The sequence below is a fragment of the Chelon labrosus genome (genome assembly GCF_963514085.1).
Source record: "Chelon labrosus genome assembly, chromosome: 7".
NCBI lineage: Eukaryota > Metazoa > Chordata > Actinopteri > Mugiliformes > Mugilidae > Chelon > Chelon labrosus.
In genome coordinates, this window is record NC_140343.1 from 13,172,923 (window position 1) to 13,194,339 (window position 21,417).

General features: G+C 41.7%; 1 protein-coding gene across 1 annotated transcript; it reads left to right on the forward strand.

The window, feature by feature from the left end:
• The first annotated feature begins 89 nt into the window (after positions 1-89).
• Positions 90-16,773, forward strand: rnf11b (ring finger protein 11b). The gene is made up of 3 exons (XM_084547558.1): positions 90-1,067; positions 12,823-12,992; positions 13,724-16,773. Exons 1-3 carry the CDS (start codon positions 945-947, stop codon positions 13,893-13,895), a joined length of 465 nt encoding a protein of 154 aa, XP_084403684.1. The 5' UTR covers positions 90-944; the 3' UTR covers positions 13,896-16,773.
• The last annotated feature ends 4,644 nt before the right edge of the window (positions 16,774-21,417 follow it).

Here is a 21,417-nt window from a genome sequence, read left to right on the forward strand (position 1 = left end):
TCTTGACCATGTAGTCCACTCCATTAGATACAGTCATTTTATCTTGATAATGTGCACGACAGTGGCATCTAAGGAAAAGAAGACACTATCAGAATATATTAATTAATTCATTCACTGGGGGTCACTGGAGCCTATCCCAGCTGTCATGGGGCGAGAGGCGGGGTACACCCTGGACAGGTCACCAGTCTATAGGCTTATCAGGATATATTTAATTGAAAATGCACAAAGAGGATTTCAACTGACGAGCAAGAAACCCGTTAAAGAGTGGGTGACTGAGTAATATGTTAACGTAACATAGCTGGGAGTATAAAAAAATTCCCCGACATTGCTGTTACAAAGATTCATTTATTGATTTTAGCCCTGTGTTTATGTTTTTAGCGAAGGGCAATGTGATCACGAATCTGATTGGCTGTCAACAAGAGCTTCCTGATTGTAAGTGGAAGCCCATTGGTTTTTAACGTCTGATGGGCGGTGCTTGGTTATTACGTCACCGCCTTTTGTCGTTGTTCGGCAGCTGCCTCCAAACTGGAAAGTCCCTGACAGCCAGAGAGGTTTCAGTCAGGAAAACAGCGGTCAGCGTTGTCATTTCAGATGACAAATATTAATATTCCTTTGCTTTGTTCCGCCCACTGATGCCAAGTTGTTGGAGCTTGTTTCAGTCGTGATTTTTCAGCTTGTCGGGTAAATGCTTCCCTCCGAGTGCTAGCTGGTGTTAGCAAGGCTAGCTCTTTGTGTGGCTAGCTGCTAGCTGAGCGATGTTTTGTTGTTGTTGAACTGAGCAGCCCTCCCGTCGTCTGGGAGAGGAGATCCAACAGCTGTGCATGGAAAAACGCCCTCTCGACGCTTTCTTATCACTGACCTCATCCGTGAAAGTGGCCAGTGAATTTCGCCGCGATTAAATCGACCCAGACAGAGAAAGGGGAGTTTGATAGAAGAGGGAGGAGATGGGTAACTGTCTGAAATCTCCCACATCGGATGATATTTCTTTGCTACATGAGTCTCAGTCGGACCGGGCCAGCTACGGAGACGGTGCTGACCCCGATCAGGAGCCACCGCCCCCCTATGAGGTAACTTTAACGACCCAGCAGTTTTTGTTTCAGCAAACGAAATAAATGAAATACTTGAAGTTAAGACGGTGTATAGCAAGTCTGGTGCTGGTCTGGCCGTGAAACAGCTGATGGAAACGGAGAAGACACCAAAGAACTGGTGCCAGACAAACAATAAGTGAGGCTTGAGCCAACAGCACCCTTGGGCAGCAACCCAACCCACTGACCCCGTCCCTTCACAACATTGACACTAATCCGTTTTGTTATATCAGAAGGTCTTGTCTAGGTCTAACACCTCCCTAAAGGCATATAACGAAAGACTCTCCACTGATATTTAGCAGAATGACTTGTTATAGTCTTCCAACACATACAGTATACGACCCATGTTTGGGTCACATAAATTGAGCATTAACTAAGACACACGTGCATTTCTGTGGTTCACCTAATGGGCCTGAAATAGACCTCAGTTCTCCATTTGCAAAAATAGGGCTTGTAGTTTCGTAAAAAGGTGACTTTCATAACTTTCCCAACTGGTTCTTTGACTGATCTCCTCCAGGCCACCAACCTTGTTGTTCTGCTGTCCTTATTTCCTGAATTAGACAGTCTGCAAACAGAAACAGACCAGGTCATGCTTTAACTGTAAATATGATGCATCTTCTCTTTTGCATGTTCTTCCGCGTTAACAGGAGACTTGGCATGTGTTATGTAAGGACTTGGCCGAGAGTTAGACTGTTACTAGGTTAAGCCAAGTCTTATCTGTAGATTTAAGATAAGTGTGTTTAAAGCATGGGAACTGAAGGCAATCTAAGGTCAGTATTATTCCACAGCTCTTCCACATAATTCCAGATAATGTAACCATGATCAGAGCTTTCTTGTTACCTGTTTACAACAGTAAAGGGAACATAAAGGTGACATTTCTATTATGAAATGCATAATTAAAGATTGATGGATTTAATATGCCAGGTTTTATGACACTGAGAGAATGAAACATTGATAGAGAGTCACAGTATGTGACCAGGGAATCTGCAGCTCAGCCATGCATCTTGACCAGATATGAAGAAAGTGCATGGCAGTGTTGGTTCTCAACATTTCTGGCAACATCATCAACTATTAATATAGTCAAGTATTAGGTCCAGAAAGCACAGACATGATATAACTAGCATACGCTCGCTTGCTAGTTCACTAGTAAAAGCTAGTGAACAGTCCTGCATAATTATAGCGTCATTAAAGTTATGGTATTTAGCATTTGTTTAAAATAACTTGGAAAGCTGTTGATTCAACTATGTTTTTCATTTTGCAGGCTGTGGTTTGTCGTACTATTGAGTTGCATTGTACTATTATTTATGACGTCTTATTTGGTATGCTAGGCTAAATACCAGAAACACTTTAGAGTTTAATTTGATCAAATTTAACCACAAAATATATCCTCCAAAATGAGCACACAATTGAATTACCACCACTGTCATGAAGGAGCATTAATTATAACGTATTCCCTCGTAACAAGCGAGTAAACACTAATAATACTGCAGCATTTTTGATCTTGAAAACACAACTGTTACATGTCATCAGAGTCACTGTACACATCATGCCCAAAGAGCCTGCCCTCTCGAAACTACATAGACAGGATGTGGAGAATAAAAAGAAAGTAAATGTTATTTGCTTTTCGGATCATGGGTTTGTACATTTCCAGCTATTAGCTTTAAATGTAAGCTAATGTGTAATGTAATTTTTCATATGCTGCGTGGGTATTACTGAAGACATACTAGATAGATGCAGCTCAATCGTTAAGGCAAGCTCATGAAATACTTTGGCAGCCCAAGGTGTCTGCTTAAATGACATATTCCTCTGATTCACAGTCTTTCTCATTTCTTGTTACTCACTCAAGAAATGCATGAGTCAGTAATATTGTATTTGAACATGACTTGTGTTCCTTGTTGTGAATCGGCGTCCAAGCTGCAAAACGTTTGCCATGTCTGGTGTACACCAGTATGTAATTATGCCAAAACCAAAGCCAGCTGTGGTTTCACATAAGAGATATGGCGCAATAAACGACACAAGCATTGCTTAGTTTCGGACTAAGCTTTCAGTTGAGTTGAGAAATTCTGTTGCGGTGTGTTTGTACTGACAGAGTTCCGTAAGAGGGTTAACTAACTAGTTAAAACCTGCTTATAAAAGACTCTTTCAGACGTGCCAGCTTCTCCCTAGTGACCGCAGTAATCAGCACCTTCACCATCTGAACCGGCCCGAGAACACAGCACACATTTTTTGTGTGCTCAAAGTTCAGCTCAACACACTTAAAAAGTTCTGTGTGTCGTAAGAAGTGGGGGTAAATTCTGCACTATGCTCTACTTGAAATTGATTTTGGCATATTGTAAAAGATGTCGAGGGGTGGCTACAAATGTCAGTATACTCTAGGTACTGGCTGGAGGTACGTGCTCCATACAGAGGGTGAACTTTGCCAGTCATGGTGCAAAGCTTGATGCTGGCAATCGCCAACAGTGAAACTCAAAACAAATACAACATGAACTCTGCCTGTGCTCAAGTTAGAAAAAGGCTCAGAAGGAGAAAGGTTTAGCTTAGTTGTCAAGTAACACACTTTAAAAAAAAATTTGAATATCTCTAAAATATTTCTAAATAAAAAGTTTGTCTTTCCAGTTTGTCTGGAACTTCATTTCTAGCTAAAAATGATATAAAACAAGAAAAGGGGCATACTATTATCCCAGAGCTAATCACATTATTGATATTATTGACAGGTAACATGCCGCACTTCAGGCACTCGCACTGAGGGTTATATAGTCTGAAGTTGTGTGTTACATTGCCACAGATCAGACCGTGTTTCCTTGGCATCCACAGTGAGCTGAGAATCAGAGGAAGATGAATTCCAGCGTCTGGACCTGGGTCCGGCCCACAACCTGCATTCAATGCTGCTAAATAATTTTGTGGCTGCATGCGGTCAGTACGCAGGTCTGCAAGGCCACCTTAAATCATAGGTCAACAATGACAGGTCTGAATGAGGACAATTCACAAACTCTGAAAAACAACTTAGATAGGCTGCAATATGCTGATCGTATTCTGACAAAAGTCACATTATCACTATGTTATAAATCCCTTATTCTTCAGTGACAATGGTATAGTGATGGTGCATATCGTATGTCTTGAAATAAAACAGCTTTACAAGGGATAAATGGTGCAAATAGATGCCAAAACATGCATCCTTAATGAATATGGCATGCAGCAGCTAGTAAAATTGATTGTAAGGCTGCCTAATAATTGTTATTTATTGACTGAATGTTTTTGTGTTGTGTCATCTGCTGCTGTCTGAAACTAGTGTGTGGTCAGACAGTAACTCAGTAATAGGTGTTGTAATATACTTTGTGTAATAAGTATACACACACACGCACACACGTGTCAAAATGGTTTTTCTATATTTTCATGACTATTTACATTGTAGATTCTCACTGAAGACATCAAAACTATGAATGAACACATATGGAATTATGTAGTAAACAAAAAAGTGTGAAATAACTCCAAATATGATTCATATTTTAGAGTCCTCAAAGTAGCCACCCATTGCTTTGTTGACAGCACTGCAGACCCTTGGACTTCTCTCAATGACCTTCATGATGTAGTCACCTGAAATTCAATTCACAGGTGTGCCTTGTCAGGCTTCAACCATCATCCATCGGTTGTGTTGTGCAGAAGTCAGGTTGGTACGCTGCTGACAGCCCTATTTGACAACTGTTAGAATTCATATTATGGCAAGAACTAATCTGCTAAGTCAGTCCATCATTACTTTAAAGACTGAAGATCAGTCAATCTGGAAAATTGCAAAAACTTTGAATGTGCATTTGCAAAAACCATCAAGCGCTACGACGAAACTGGCTCACATGAGGACCGCCCCAGGAAAGGAAGACCAAGAGTCACCTCTGCTGCTGAGGATAAGTTCATCCGAGTCACCAGTCTCAGAAATCACAGCACCTCAGATAAGCCCAGATCAATGCCACGCAGGGGTCTAGTAGCAGACATATCTCTACATCAACTGTTCAGAGGAGACTGCACCAGTCAGGCCTTTATGGTAAAATAGCTGCTAGAAAACCACTACTAAGAAAAAGCTACAAGCAGGAGAGATTAGTTTGGGCCAAGAAACACAAGGAATGGACATTAGACCAGCGAAAATCTGTGCTTTGGTCTGATGAGTCCAAATTTGAGATCTTTGGTTCCAACCACTGTGTCTTTGTGTGACCCAGAAAAGGTGAACGGATGGTCTCCTCTACATGCATGGTTACAACCGTGAAGCATAGAAGAGGAGGTGTGATGGTGTGGGGGTGCTTTGCTGGTGATACTGTTGGGGATTTATTCGAAACTGAAGGCACCCTGAACCAACATGGCTACCACAGCAACCTGCAGCTGCATGCTATCCCATCCGGTTTGCGTGTAGTTGCAACCATCATTTATTTTTCAACAGGACAATGACCCCAAACACACCTCAAGGCTGTGTAAGGGCTATTTGACCAAGAAGGAGAGTGATGGAGTGCTGCGCCAGATGACCTGGCCTCCACAGTCACCTGACCTAAACCCAATCGAGATGGTTTGGGATGAGATGGACTGCAGATAACAAGAGCTCAGCACCTCTGGGAACTCCTTCAAGACTGTTGGAAAACCATTTCAGGTGACTACCTCATGAAGTTCATCGAGAGTGTGCAAAGCAGTAGTCAAAGCAAAGGGTGGCTGTTTTGAAGAATCTAAAATATGAATCATATCATGGTACAGCAGTAAAGTCGACTAGTCGGTACAACCCCTAATATAGAGATATCTAGTCAGCATTGATGTTAATTGATGTCAATTGAAGCAATAAAAAGTAAAAGTGTCTGAAATAATGTTACTTCAGTGTTTCAGTCCAAAAAAAGCATATAAACTGAATAACACTAACACAGGGTAACAAGAAGCGATGGAGATAGTACAGCCATTTTGAGAATACTATTTGTCAGCATCGCTATGTGTCACCACCCTAATATGGAATATGTCAGATAAGCTGAACTAAAGTGCCTCCGCCTTCACCACAGGTATAATTCAGTTGCTTCATCTATGTTTGCTGTTGGGGTTTTAGCCTTGTAACGCCGGGATTCTTCCCATCTGAGTCAGAGTGCCCCATCTGAGTGCGTGGGCTTTGCTTGACACAAAGCCACCTTTGTGCATTGTAAGGCACGCACTTACGTTGATGTCAGTGACATCCTACAAAAACACGCTTAAACTCTTGGCAGGACCATGATTCATTTTCTGTTGTCACTTTGAGCAAAGGCACCACCAGTTGCTGTATTCCAGTGCAGCTGCAGCCTCAACTTCTCTTCGCTGGACAGCATCTTACGATCTCGCCTTAATTTATCTAGCTGCATATTCAAACAAATACAATACAGTCCACTAAAAAGTATCCTCGTCTACAATATCATATGCACTCCTATTAAAGAATGCTGTCACTGAATAGCTTCAAAGCTCAGCACTAGAGACACAGAGAACATTAAAAACAGAATAGTATAAGTAAGGTGCTGTAGATGCAGACTATGCTTAAACACACCTAAAAGATCAAAAAAAAAAAAAGGATCCGAAACATGTCAAAGACAAGGTAAAATCTCCTTTCAGCATTTTTGGTAAGCTGGGGCTATGCACCACTGCCTCACTGTTGTAGATACTCACAATCACACTGTTCAGGAGCACAGTCTGTCCGCCAACTTTGCTCCTCGAGATTAGAGCGCTTGCTGTCAGCAGTTTGCTTTAAGCTTAGTGAGCATGGCCAGAAGACGCAGGGCAAGAAAGTTTGCTTTGGAGGTAGTTCCTAATTAGCTGTCAGCCTTGGAGTGGAGGTGAGCGAGAGGATAGGAAGAGACAATAAGAAAATTGTATATGGATCATTGCCAAGGCATCTCAGAGTGTAGAGTAGTGCGAGAAATGAGTAACATCTATAAACAAATGGTGGAATGCCAATAAGACAAAAATGTCTTGAGCCAAACTACATTTTTTTTTTTTAGCACACACAGATGTTCCTAAAAAAAAAAACAACAAATAAATTTAGAGGTTTTTGGCTAATGTGATCTGCAGGTGCTGCATTCAGGGAGGCAGGACAATAGTGCAACTTCCTCATTGTGTTCAGATAACAGTAATATGTTATGACCTCTGCCTTCACCTCAGGTATGATTCAGTCACTCCATCCACATGTGCTGTTGGTATTCAGCCTTGTAAGGCAGGGATACTTCCCCATCTGACAGATTACCTACTGTTGTGCCCTAATATGGTAACAGATTCACTGGGAGAGGACAGTGTGGACAAACAAGTCATTGTACTTCAGGTCAGTGAAGGTCTGTGGGCTTCGCTTGACACAAAGCCACATAGAGATTGTTCTTCCCCGGGTGCTTATCACAAGTGCCTGGGGTCAAATAACCACCAGCGAATTATTTTGTCCTCCCTATGACGACTTCTCACAGTTTACTTCTCATCTTCCTTCCACTGACATTTTGGCAACCTTGGATCAGTCGGGCCAAGGTGGATTTGGTCATTATATTACAGTGGCATTACTAAGCGACGGTTGAGGTTCTGTAATGTGTTATTTGTGTGTGTTTGTGTGTGTCCTTTGCAAAGGCTAGAGTTAGCAATCTAAGCCTGCACTAATGCCCCAACTTCCTGCTCTGATGAGGTAATGTGATACACACATACTGTGGGCGCCACACCATCAGCCTGTCCTGTTATCACATCAACAAACGCATCCTGTGATGCTAATGTCCATCCCTTCTCCTCCTCCCATTGTTGTCCATGCGCATGCTTACCGGCATTGCGTGCAGGTGTGTGCAGGCCTTGTTCAAAGATTTTGTTACTCTGCAGTCCCTGGACAGAAAGCTAAGATTTCAGTGCCTGCAAACGCTTCATGTTTCAGGTGATGCATCGCTTTCAGTGCATACGGAAACCGCTTGGGTTGCACAAAATATATAGCCACATTTAGCAAGTAGATATTTCTGGCCCAGAAATGGCTGAGGTTTAATAAGAAAATTACAAATGCGTTTCTTGTACTCCCAAGTCCTTGTCACTATGCTGTTCTCACAGCTTGCCTTCAAAACAGGAACTATGCCCAGTCCTACCACTGCATGTCTGCAGCTTCTTTCCCACATGCACATTAGTCCTCAAATGCTCTGGCTGCTGTGGTATGTCTGCTTTGCATTGGCGTGGCCAAGATCTTTGAATAGCCACTGCAGTGTTGTTTTATCATGTTAGTAGTCCATTCATTTAACTGTAAAACTAAATGCAGAATCCACAAGCAAGGGAGTTTGTGAGTATAAATAAGCCGTCTTTTTTTTTTTTTTTTTGTCAGTTTCAATGACAGTCCTTGCTCTTCAGTGACAAGAAAATAAAATGCCACATCTGTCTTGACAGTTCTAATATTTGTTTTTCAATATATGTTCTTCGGAAAGGCAAAACACTGGTATAGCAATTTAATGGCAGCTGATACTGTACCTAATTAAACCTGAACCATGTCTATGCCATTTTGGATAAGAGTCTATCAGGAATGTGTCACTTTGATTTTCAGTGGTATAGCAGAGATTGTAATTTTTGGATCAAAGGTACAAAAGTGTTGAATTTACAAGAACCTGTGATTTTAACAAGGTTGGGATTTTTTAATATCCACTCTTTCCACTGTGTGTGAGTTCCTGGATCTAAAGCTTGCTTATTATCAAATGTGAGGGTTGTAAGTGCTTCTAACTTCCTTTTGCCCACTCTTCTTTCCTCTGAATTCCTTTCAATTAGTGATGAATGATGGAAGAGGCATTTTAAATACATCCCCTCTCTGTCTGTTTTTCTTTCACTTAAACTGTGTGCATCTGCTTTCTCTCCTTGTTACTTGTAATTTTCACCTCGCTTCCCGCTCACCATTAGCAGCCCGGGCCTGGCAGGCTGACAGTTTCTGCGGCCGTGTGCTTGGCTCAGCAGCCTGCAGCATGCTTGGCAGAGGCAACCAAGATCTGTTCTTCAGCTCAGCTTGCTACCACCCTCCATCCTTCCCCTATTAGTTCCCCTTTCACCCTCACCTACTCCCCCTGTCTCAGTCCGCATCGCTCTGCCTGTTGTCCTTTTGGTCACCCTGAGGTCATTTAATGAACAGTTGTCACACCCCAGCTGACATGCTGTGTATTTAACGGGAGAGGCATATGACAACAATTACACTGCTGACCACTGCACAGTTAAGGACTCTAACACACAGAGTACAGCTGTTGCCCCCCTCAGAGGCCCTGTCTGCAGTTTTTGTTCTTTCTGCCAGGCCGCTGTCCCTTTTTGACATGGGCCAAAGAAATGTCTGTCAGCGGAGCGGCAGACACCCTCAACTCCTCTCATTATGCTGACTCATGCTTTAAAATGCAGTGGCACTGAGAGGATGACTTCTAGCTAGCATCATTCTGCATTTGTCCCGTGGAAACCATTAGAAAGAAAGCTTTTCAAAAATGAGTTTTTGAATTAGTTAGTTTAAAATTGATTATCTGCACCAAATATTTGAAATACTTACTATACTAGTGTGTACTTACAATGTGCATCAATCAGACGTAACATTAGTACCGCCTTCCTAATATTGTATAGGTCTCCCTTGTGCCTCCAAAACAGTTGTGACTCATCAGAGAATGGACATGGGCCTTCTGAGGGTGTCCTGTGGTGTCTGGGAACAGAATGTTATTAGTGGGGGTCCTATGGGTCCTGTGGTTTGAGGGGAGGGGCCTCAGTGGATCATCCCACAGATACTTGATCAGTTTGGGATCTAGTGAATTTGGAGGCCAGGTCAACACCTTGTGCTGTTTTTCATGTGTGTGTGTATGGCTGTTGCCATCAAATAGTGTCATTGCTATGGGGTTGGAGTGTCCCGTCTGGTCTAGGTGGGTGCTACATGTCCAAGTAACATCCACATGAATGCCAGGTCCAAAATTTTCCCAGCAGAACATTGAATTGTCACAAGATGGTCAATATTATTTACTTCACCTGTCAATGGTTTTGATGTTGTGGCTGATCAGTGTATATCACTTTGTAAAAATCAGCTGATAAATGTTTGAGGCTCCAGATACACTTGCCCTCTGCTGAAGCCTGTATGATCTCCAGCTTGTGGTGATTTGCGTCTAAAGGTTGTCTGTGGCGTGTGGATACACAGGTAGTCAATGAAATCAGTGACATGGCTTTTGGACCTTTGACGCTGCCTGACACGAAAGTTTGGCATGCAGTAGGAGAGGGCTGTTGTTAGACTGAAGGGATGACAGGGGAGGAGCTAGCACCCACACCACAAGAGATTGCAGTGAGTGTATAAGACTGCATGAGGAAACACGGAGGAAGTAGAGAAAGGAAGACCCAAATGCCACAAAGTGAGACCGTTGAGTCAATAGAAAGTAGCGTTTAGTGTGGGAAGACTTGCGACAGGCGGTGCAGTGTTGCTTTAATAAACGCAAGGATACTGTGTAATGGAGGATTACACAAGGCGGAACAGATAAAACTGTCTCAGCATTGTCAAGTATATATTTTTCACCAACATGTACGGCTTCTTGTGGGTGCAGGAAATTAAACAGTAGCCTTGCTTTGATTGTCCTTTTGCTTTGGTGTCATGAAACAAACAGCTTTTTATTCAGGGTTTTCACCCAGCCTGGGAATTCCTTTCTGTGAGCCCCCACTCATGACTCAAATGATTCACGAGACTGGACAGTAATTTTCTCTAGCTGCTTGTCCTCCTCTGGATCAAAACATCACCCTGCAATAGGAACCCCTCGGCTACCTCCTCACCCTCTTCCAGAGACATAGCCGTTTCTCTCAACGTGGTCACAGAAGGGTCCTGGCGCTGCTCTGCAAAACAGGCTGCACTCTCCCACTCGTAAAGAAAGTGTCTACTAATTCAACTGGTGGTTCCTCTTTCTCATTTACAGAGGTATTCAGTGACTGGGACATAGAATGTGTCACCACACAAGCCGCAAAGGTTTCAGGATGTTCCCTTTCTGGGGCGAACGTCGCCGACGTCTTGCAAGGCGCTTCTTGTGTTATTGGAGTAATATCATCACTCAGCTCAACATCCACATGGGAGCAGCGTGCATCACCGGGATGAACTCGAGTGCCTGCCAGATCATTTCCCTGGAGGAAAGTTATCCCTTCTACTGTAAGGGCAGCAATTATTCACACAGCAGCTGGCCCACCCACTAGGTTAATTTTTATAAAGATCCTGTGAAGAGGAGCAGGAGAGGATAAATTGACTGCCCACCCCTTTAATCAAGACAGAAACATCCAAAAAATGATGTGGGTGGCAAGCGTAACACTCCCTTCAATAACAACGACTGACTAATCTCTTGACGAGGGCGGCACTCAGAATTCTTTGACTCAAACCCCTTTGACTCCATCGATGTATATGTATGCATATACATGTGTAGGTATACTGACTGTCCATGCAGCATATAGCATATAGCAAAAAAAAAATGGAATCAGTATTCCATTTTTTTTTTATGTACTATTATTGAAAATAACTTGTTGTTTCTTAATACAATAGTTATAGCTTGTTCCCTTGTGCATGTACCCGTACTACAGTATGACAATAAAGTTGTGCATCAGTTAACGCCCCTACAATTTTTAACTTGGTCTTTACATAATGTATTTGCTAGACAAATGCAAAGTCCTAGCTTGTTTGCCAACAGAGTATGTCAGGGCGTTCTGTCACTTTTGCTCTCCACACAGTCTGTGGAGAGCAAAAGTGCAACCAAAGCACACTCAAATGCGACTTGCACAAAAATATATATATATTGTATTTACGTTTGCATTATTATTATTATTATTATTATTATTATTATGTGATCGGCAATTAGTTTGGATTGTGGCAATATTCAGACTTTGTTGTTTGACTCATTACAGTGTGAGTGTTTCCAGTACTGAAACATTCACATTTACTCACTTTTATTTGATGTCACTTTCATTACACTTTAATATGGTTTTGTGTGCCAGTGTGCTGACAGACTTGTGGACTGGTGAAAGCCTTGTCACATTACATTTTAGCTCCGTCAGACCGAAGGCACGTCGTGATTGATCAAAGTGCAGCAAGACAGCGAGGCTTTGGCTGCTTTGAAGTTCTTCGTTGAAGGGCTGGAACTGTAGGCTGCTGCTCGTACAGCCATTCTCTTGAAGTGGCGAACATTTCCAAGAAATGTTGAAACGTTGACAATCTGTCGCGTCCTACAGTTGGTCGTGACTCGGCTGTTCTGTTGATGACTTTTTGCCCGAGCTCAACTTTCAGTTTCTCACTTTCTGCTGCTGATATATGTGTTGTAGGGATCAAATTAAAATGAGACTGATAGTAAATAAGTGAAGCGTTACACTGAACAAAGAAAAATCTGTTGTCTGCTGCACTGACTGCTTGGAACAAGGGATGGGGAAACACTGCCACCTACAGCGTGAGATCGCATCAGTTCTGAGAATTGTTACTGTGCATTTCACATCCGTTGAGTTCTTTTTAGAAGGACAGGTGCATCAAAGCATAGGATGCCGAAATTACTCATTGTGTGGTGAGCCAAGATGAAATCTACACTTTAAGCTGAGAGATGTATCTAATAATCCTTTACCAGTATTGTACTACCAGATCATCAGTATTAAAATAAATGTTTATCTTCCTGTTTGCAGTCCTTCCCTCCAAGAATTGTTTTCAAGAACCTGCTACATTCGTGTTGCATAATTATTAGGTGTAATCATTTAGTCTGATATCTTTATGCGCTATCCTCCTCCTTTTCCTCAGGAGCAGATCCATGTGCCCGTCTACCACCCAACGCCCAGCCAAGCCCGACTGGCCACCCAGTTGACGGAGGAGGAGCAGGTTCGCATCGCCCAGCGCATCGGACTCATCCAGCACCTCCCGAAGGGCATGTATGACCCAGGACGGGATGGCTCTGAGAAGAAGATTAGAGAGTGAGTAAAAGATCAGAGAGCCTCAGTGGGGACAATTACACCCTGTCTGTGTTTTAGAAAGAGTTTTGTGTTCTTAAAAAGGCTTTAAGTTGAAGTTCAGGGTCTGAAAACAGGAAAAGATTTTTTTTTTTTTTTGCACACTGCCTGTTTTTAACTATATAGACCTCCACTTGTGATATAAACTTGCATAAATTCAAATTATTGCATCCTTTTACAGCAGTACACATTTCTTCAAACATAGTTAATGTATGTATTATATTTTTGTCTGTAGTATATATTGTAGTTTGTAAATGTTTTGGTAAAAATTAAAATTTCATGCATGATGTTGATTAAATTGACAGTCATTCTCTAAATGAACGGTTTCATTGTTTGCACCGGCTCAGCGTACACCTGGCTGTAAGAGTAGGCATCTAGTCGTAGTCTTAGTTGGTGCAACATGTGTAAACAATGTTGGACATAGCTGAGTCACTCTACATGCAACCAACACTGTTGGTGCACCCGGCCAGGGTGGAAAAAAGAAACTCACCTGAAGCTGAAATGTTATATATAAAAATGAAGTTAATAAAGAAACATCCATTCTTAAAATAGCTTCTTACAATCACACATTCAGCTGATTGTGGCAGCTCTAGACTTTTATTGTTTCCTGCCTGTCTGTGCTGTCCACATCCAGTCCTAACCAGTGTGGTACCATTTTGATGGGAAATATTGACAGCCTGTGTTCCCCTCTGCAGGTGCGTCATCTGTATGATGGACTTTGTATACGGAGACCCCATCCGGTTCCTGCCCTGCATGCACATCTACCACATGGACTGCATAGATGACTGGCTGATGAGATCCTTCACCTGCCCCTCCTGCATGGAGCCTGTGGATGCTGCACTGCTCTCCTCCTATGAAACCAACTGACACAAACACCCCTTGACCAGACTGTACACACAAACACACACATGTACACGCACACACACACACAGAACATGCACACAAATGGAAACACACCCCAACTTCCATCTTGCTAACTTGGATTGAACTTGAACATGGTTAAGTAAGATGGCGATTTCAAAGAAGTGGTCATCTGAAAGATGTAGAATTTTCCTCAGTTGGCCTGCTGGACAGGACTGCATCTGGGAAAGGACTGGAGGAATGAAGAGTGTTGATCTGAAGGACAAGCAGGACGAAATTGGAGGGAAAGACAGGAACTCAGAGTGTGGGAGTGTAGAGAGTGTAGAGAGTGCAGAGGGAAGTTGGTGTGGGCGGACGATTAAGAAACCTTTCCTAGATCCGTTTTTTTTATTTTTTTTTTTAGATATGTGATGCACACGCACAAGCGTACATAGCCTACTTCCTTTAATGACTCATCGTCATTCAGATGAACCCATGACAAAATATGAAGGAAGGACATCTGACCACCGTGAAGAAGCTGCAGACTGTGTTTTGTGGACTGCTGATGTCTGATAACTATCTTATCAAACTGAATGAGAAAGAAGAAAGAAGCATTGTTCAAAAGAGCTGCCAGAGCAGCAGCAGCAGCATACCTCCTGCATGAACTGTTACAGATGCAGATGTGTGATTTAAAGAGTGCTAGAGATGGACATCAGACTTTTATTCTCCAGACATATCGTGGCACACACACCTCTAGCTGTCACCCTGTACAGATCTTTCCAGAGAAGAATAATATAGGTCGATGGATTTGATTTCTTGATTGATTGTCCTGTGGCTTTGTGAAATCTGTTCTCTCTTTGTTTTGTCAGTCAGCATAAGGGCTCTGTTGAACCAGTGTTTACCAACAACTTAGAAAAAAAAAAAAAAAGGAAATACAGTTTGTGCTTTAGTCACTAATGTGATGGATAGCCGGTAGACTGTTGACTCCTAGTGACTTTTCTCATTCAGTGAGCTCTGATATTATTGGCCAAAGCACAAGCAGACCAGTTAAACCATTGATATAAGTTGAATATTTGCACTTCTTAATCAGACTTGTGACAAGATATGCATCCAGTCAATCATGTCAGTGTGAAGTATATCATTTGCTTTATGAATCGTTGTTTTGTAATGAAAGCCACTTTCTCTGTAGACCAGGAGTGGGTTCTTAAATTGTTACTGGTGACAATAATCAAACTACTGAATTAATTCCAGTGTGTGGGCCGCCAGTGGTTTTTAAAGGCCGAAATTAAAACAAACATCATCGCATATATCCAGATCCCTGTTCTGTTACGAAGTGTTCATGAAACTATTCCAGCTAGCAGTTGCCGTCATCACTGCAACAACGTCAAAGGAGAAGAATCGGCCTCTGTGTTATTATTAGTAAATATGACCGAGGATGCAGCCGTGTGGTCAGAATTAGCAGTTCGGCAGTTCAGCGTGTTCTCAGTTTAGAAATGTTTCTATTTTTAGTTCCTTCATTTTCTTGGAATCGAGCTGAGGCCTCAATCTAAATCATCCCCTTGCCGCATTTTAAAATGTGTCTTGTCACCTAGTTTACTGTAAAAGCACAAAGAAATACGATTGCTCAGTTTTGATCTTCCTTCCCTCTGCTAACTTTGGCATGTAGGTGAATGGGGAAATGTGAATCCTGCAGGAAATTGTAAATCATTGGTGCCCCTGTGTAGCCAGCATGATGCAGATCCAGTTTGAGTGTGTACGTGTGTTTTGTGCAAGGCTTTATGGCCTCTGTGTGTGTGTGTGTTTCTAGGAAAGACTGGTGGGTGGCAGTCAGCACCTTAGTTTTTGCACAGCACTCTAATATACTTAACTCTTTGTGTTGAACATTGTCCTCCATCATTAAGGTGGAGTGTCTTGGCCTTAGGTTACACACACGAGTCATTGTTTATATCAGCTGCTAAAAAGTGAGCAAAGACCAGTTAAACTCTAAAGAATCGGCCTCTGTGTTGTTTAGGAGTAAATATGACCGAGGGAAGCGAAAGGGAGGATGCACAGATTGTTCGGATCACAAATGCTGTTGCGGAGCTCTCAGATGTTGTACATGTCATGAAGGACCCATAAGACATGTCCAGAAAACCAAGACATGAATTGTCAGTGCACCGTGGTGTTTCCTGTCACATCACATTCCTGCTCTCTTCCTCTGTAGGATTGCAACAACACTTTAATCTGCCCTCTGCGACAGTGCTGCAATATATCAGATGACAGGTTTTGGATACAGATGCCTTTTTTTTTTTTTTTTTCAGAGTAGGAAAAGTATTAATCTCTGTCTGGACCTAATTAAGTACAAGAGATGGTGAGGATAAACAAATTTAAACCATGTCATTGTGTCTGTACTGTATCTCCCCTCATCAGCGTGAAACCCAATGGAGCGTCTGCTTCCTTGGCACTCTGCAGAACGTTGCCTCACAAGATTTTTGAGCTAGTTCTGCCCAATTGATTTCCTGTTAATATACAACAGTGCTGTATCTGAATAAAAGTGCACACATTCCCAGAGGATGACTCAAGGGCGTTCCACTGTTACTAACCGGTTGGCTAACGTTTAAAAAGCTGCCCAAAATGTTGCTTAATCAAGACCCAGAAAGAGCTTTGGATCAGGAGAGACTCAGATATTTCAAATAACTTAAACTCACGGGGATGGGAAGCGAGTGCTGTTGTCGGGTGGATTTTTATTTTATTTAAAAATTTCTGGACTTCTTCAAGACTGAATTACAAGGTTTTCTCATATGTGAATGAGGTATGTGTGTCGTGTGTTTGTTAATGGATGCTTGTTAAACCTTTCCTTGTTTGTAAACATAAATATGCATACGCTGTGTACTAAAGGCAAATAATAAATAGACGTTGCAACAGAGCGTAACTGCTGGTGGGTTGAAATTTGTGATTGATTTCCTGTGTGGACACAGGGCTTAAAGTATTCCGGCACCGTGCCGGATCTCCGGCGTGTGACGTTTGACTGCGATTTAAAAACAAACAAACAAAAAACTTGCCGATGTGGGTTATTGTCAGGTTCGAGTCAATTGAGTTCGCTGACCAATAGGATGATAGGAAACCAGCTTTCACGCCTCACCGGAACGAATATACTAGCCAATTATAAGTAGGGTGGGGGCGGGTCCTGGAAAATCTTAATTGAGATCCAGCAGCAGTTGATGCTGCGTTCATGACGGGGAAGAATGTAGTAATTTCACATGACACTGATGCACCAGAGTATTGACGCTTGAAAGCAAAAATGCTGCCTCAGTGCTAAATTTTATACATGGGCTGTTTGAATTTGCAATTTTAGCTAATATTTATAAGTAAATAAGAATAATCTGAATAATAAAACGCACAAATGTCTGCTTTGACATATTTGGAGAGGAAAACCTTGACAAATGAATCCTTTGGGTTAAATAAAACACATTAGATTGCACACTATTGTTGTATACTGTAGTTTCAAATACAAATCAAAGGTGGAGAAAGACATAATGCATATAAAAAGATAATGTTTTACATGTTTAACATCAGCAGCAGCAAAAAAAAAGTAAACTTTGTATGTGTTTCTATTAAAAGATAAGTCCTCCATATTAGATTCTGCTGCTTCTTAGACTCTGCTGCTACAACAGTGGCATGTACACTCACAAAAACCCACACTATTAGGTAGCAACTACAGGAAGTGTCTTCATGAACGACTATATCATCTGAGTCAGACATGAGAAAGTCACACACACACCATCAAGAAACAATAAACCACATAAACACACATTACATCATTACTGCAGTTTGTCACTTAAGTTTATTAATGTGTTTGTACTTTCAAGCAGCAAGCAGATAAAAAAGAGAAAGAAAAGAAAATGATGGGAGCTTATTTGTTCATCTTTTTGTTGTTCTAGACCAGAAAAGAGACGCTTCTCAGTAGATTCCACCATCTTTCAAACACATTATCAGCTGAATGAATGCTTTTGTGATCAAAACTTTATAAAGATACGCCTTATTGTAGTGGTGTGTGTGTTTCAGATTGTAGGGTGCTCCTATAGTGGCTCAGTAGAAAACGGCTCCTGTCTTAGCATATATAATGGTTCATCTCATTTAAGATGAAAATGGTTGCGGCAGTTTGTCACCCTCTGAGATTTTCACGTCATCTGATTTAGTCTGAGACCCCCAAAGTGTTAATGAAACCGAGACAAAGCAGTGAAACTTCTTAAATGACATTTTGTATGCTTAACCATTTATATATATATATACCAGAGAATATATTTTCTAATAATGGCTTGTATATGCTCACTGGTTCTCACTTTATTAGCTACACTAATGCAGTCCAATACAACGCATCATGCTACGTCAGAGGTAACTTGCAACAAAAAAACCAATCCCAGTAATAAAAGTGCACTTTTATTACTGGGATTGGTTTTTTTGTTTTTTTGTTTGCAGTGGTATTCAACTGCATTGAATATATTTGTGAGGTGATTGTGAATTATATATGCCACCACACATACCAACACGAGCTGGGAAACAGTATAATGCAGTGCAGTGCAACACCATCACGAACTGTGACCTCTGTGTAGAATTAACACCTTTCTATTAAAAACGTATCTATTAATAGCTGTTGTACTGCAGTGCATTAGAATAAAAACAAAATCAAGCATAAATCAAGTTTATTCTAACCGTATATTAACTAATTATTTTATTTTTTGTATTCCAGATGAGCTTTTTTTTTTATTTTTTTATTTTTTTAATACTAACAAATGCATGCTTTAAATATATGGTCTAAAATCTAAAATATGTGTAATTTCTCTGATTGGATATTAAGGAATTTAAGACCCAAACGTCAAAAGATGTCAGACGGCTGAGGGTTCAGACCGACGAAACTGAAACTCCAGGTCCTCATTATCTCATCTTCATCTAGCCTGTGAGGAAAAGAAAGAAAGAAAGAAAATGAGTGAGTTGATATGCAAACGTGATAATAGGTGATAATAATGCAACGATGAGTAATTGCAATAACAAAGGCATAATGTAACAGAAACAAGCATTTTACTTTGGCACCAGGTCCATGAAAGAGAAAAAGCCTCTGTTGAAAGAGGAAAGAAAGAGCCACACTTATGTTAATGAAGCAGAAAAATTCAATCTCTGAAGCATGCAGGTTTGACGCAGGTCTAGTGGTTTTCTATATCGGTCTCCTCCCAACTGCGCGGCCAATCCAGGTAAGAAGACATCCAGATATAGGCCCTCCCTCCTCCGTTTTCTTTTCTTTTTTTTTTCTTGTTAATTGAATCATGCCCTGCCCACATCTTCCTCAGAGTCACCCATATGCCTCTACACAAACGGACACTTTATTTAAGTTATTTACTCATATATTTCACTCCAGAAAGAAACGTTCTTCCTCTTTGTCACTTCGAGACCGTGGCTGCACCCACACAAAAAAAAGAAAGAAAGAAAGAAAAGAAACTGATCCACTGACGTTATTTCACATTTTGGAGGAAACGCTTTAAGACTGTAGGAGGCGATATATAGTAAATCAGTGATGATCATAGCTGTGATCTGGGCTGAAATAATAGAAAAGTCATTCAGACGCACGGCCTGAAGCAACGCATGAAGCCAAGAAGCCGAGCCTCACGGTAAAATCAATACATAACCCCCATTGATGGCTTTATAAAACAGTTTAGCCAATATGATGAGCCAATATTTTAAAAAGGCATTTGGAAAATATTATTAGAATTAAGCGGAACACTAAGGATCTTCTTTCACGAAGTTGTGTTAAATCAAAGTAGAATTAAAACAGGTTCCGACTCTAGGTTCTGTTAAGCCAGCTGAATTGAATAATCCGTGTATAGATAACTTTTGATAGGCGAAAAAAATAAGGAAAACAGGAGGCATGTTGTCTTTAATACAGACTGATGGTCTTTCCATTGATAAAGCCGTTTTTCTACTGTGTGTTCTTTGTTCTTAAATCATCTAAAATATGACACATCCGTTTTTGTGATTCAACGCTGTGTCTGGGCCTCACCTGTAACAACAATGACCAATTGCTTTCAGAAAGGGGGTGAAACATCTGGCGAGACCAACAAATTGATCCTGAAAGAGATCATTGTGGACCTCAGGAAGAACCAGCCCAGCCACCACCACCTCACAATCAAACCTCAAATAAAGTGCAGATAACGAAATCTTTGAGCTGGTCCATACTGGAACCACTGTAAAGAGGGTCCAGCAGCGTATGCAATTTGTGCGCCGGAGGAGCAGAGTACGCCTACCTGCTAACATTCTCACTTCCTTCTACGGAGGTAGCTACTATAGAGGGCATCCTGAGCAGCTGCATCTCTGATTGGTCGGGGGCCCGGAGCGCCTCTGACTGAACGTCCCAAGAGAGAGGGTGGTGACGTCGGAGGGTTAATTCAACGTTTTACTCCCCTTTACTTCTCACCATTGACTGTTGTCGCTGCTGCCCTCTTGTGGGAGGTTCCGCAGACCACGGAGCAGAGCACTGCTCCAATAATGACCTCTGCGCCGTATTGCCGTGAAATATTACCCTGTAACTAAACTGTGCAATATATTTGCCTTTTATTTATCTTTTTTTTATATATATACAAAAGTTTTATATGTATATTTATTCTATTGTTGTATATATTGTTTCTGTCAGGAAAAGTGGGTCCGGTCGATAGGTGAACCTCAGATGGAGGAGGAACAATGCGGTTTTCGTCCCGGACGTGAAACCATGGAGCAGCTCTTTACCCCAGGGTTCTGGAGGGGAAATGGGAATTTACCCAACTGGTCCACGTGTGTTTTGTGGATTTGGAGAAGGCTTACGACCGTGTCCTCAAAGGTATCCTGTGAGCGGTGCTCCGGGAGTATGGGGGTGGAAGGGCCCCATAGGGGAATTCAGTCCCTGATTCAAGGGAGATATAGGAGAAATTTCTAGGCGCAGCCTGGTGGGGGAGGATGTCGGTTTCCATGGTCGGAGGATCTCGTTCCTGGTGGGATGAAAATCAGCACCCCTAAGTTTGAGGCCATGCTCCTCAGTCGGAAAAGGGTGGATTGCCCACTCCGGGTCCGGGATTTCATTTTTGATGTAAATCTAAATGACGAATAAAGTCTGTCTAAGTTTAAGTCTGAATGAATTGTTCTGTGTACCAGTAATTAAACAGACAAATACTGTAAAATGTTTTCTGAACACACGATTAACATAGCAAATGAACATTACTGTAATATAGGGCTAACTATGATGTCAACAGTCGTGATAATTCACTGTCGACCAGCCTTGAGTTGTGCTGCGCAAAAACAAAAAAAAAGTTCACGAGGTTAATTGAGGCCAAATCCGAGGCGCGCGCAGGCACACACACACACACACACACACACACACACAGAGAGAGAGAGAGAGAGAGAGAGAGAGAAATCTCGAACATTTCAGTCCCTGAACACGTTTTTGAATAACGCCAGCTCTGTATAGGTAGAACAAGCTGAGGAGCAGACCGCATGTGACTTTCGTTTTCAGTACGAGTCACTTGCAGGCAAATACGCATCTTCTATG

What these genes read in the sequence shown, in the direction of transcription:
- rnf11b (XM_084547558.1), top strand. Translation starts at nt 945, where the DNA reads ATGGGTAACTGTCTGAAATCTCCCACATCGGATGATATTTCTTTGCTA. An exon ending in AGCCACCGCCCCCCTATGAG is followed by an intron (nt 1,068 to 12,822) that starts GTAACTTTAACG and finishes CCTTTTCCTCAG; the next exon opens with GAGCAGATCCATGTGCCCGT. An exon ending in TCTGAGAAGAAGATTAGAGA is followed by an intron (nt 12,993 to 13,723) that starts GTGAGTAAAAGA and finishes TCCCCTCTGCAG; the next exon opens with GTGCGTCATCTGTATGATGG.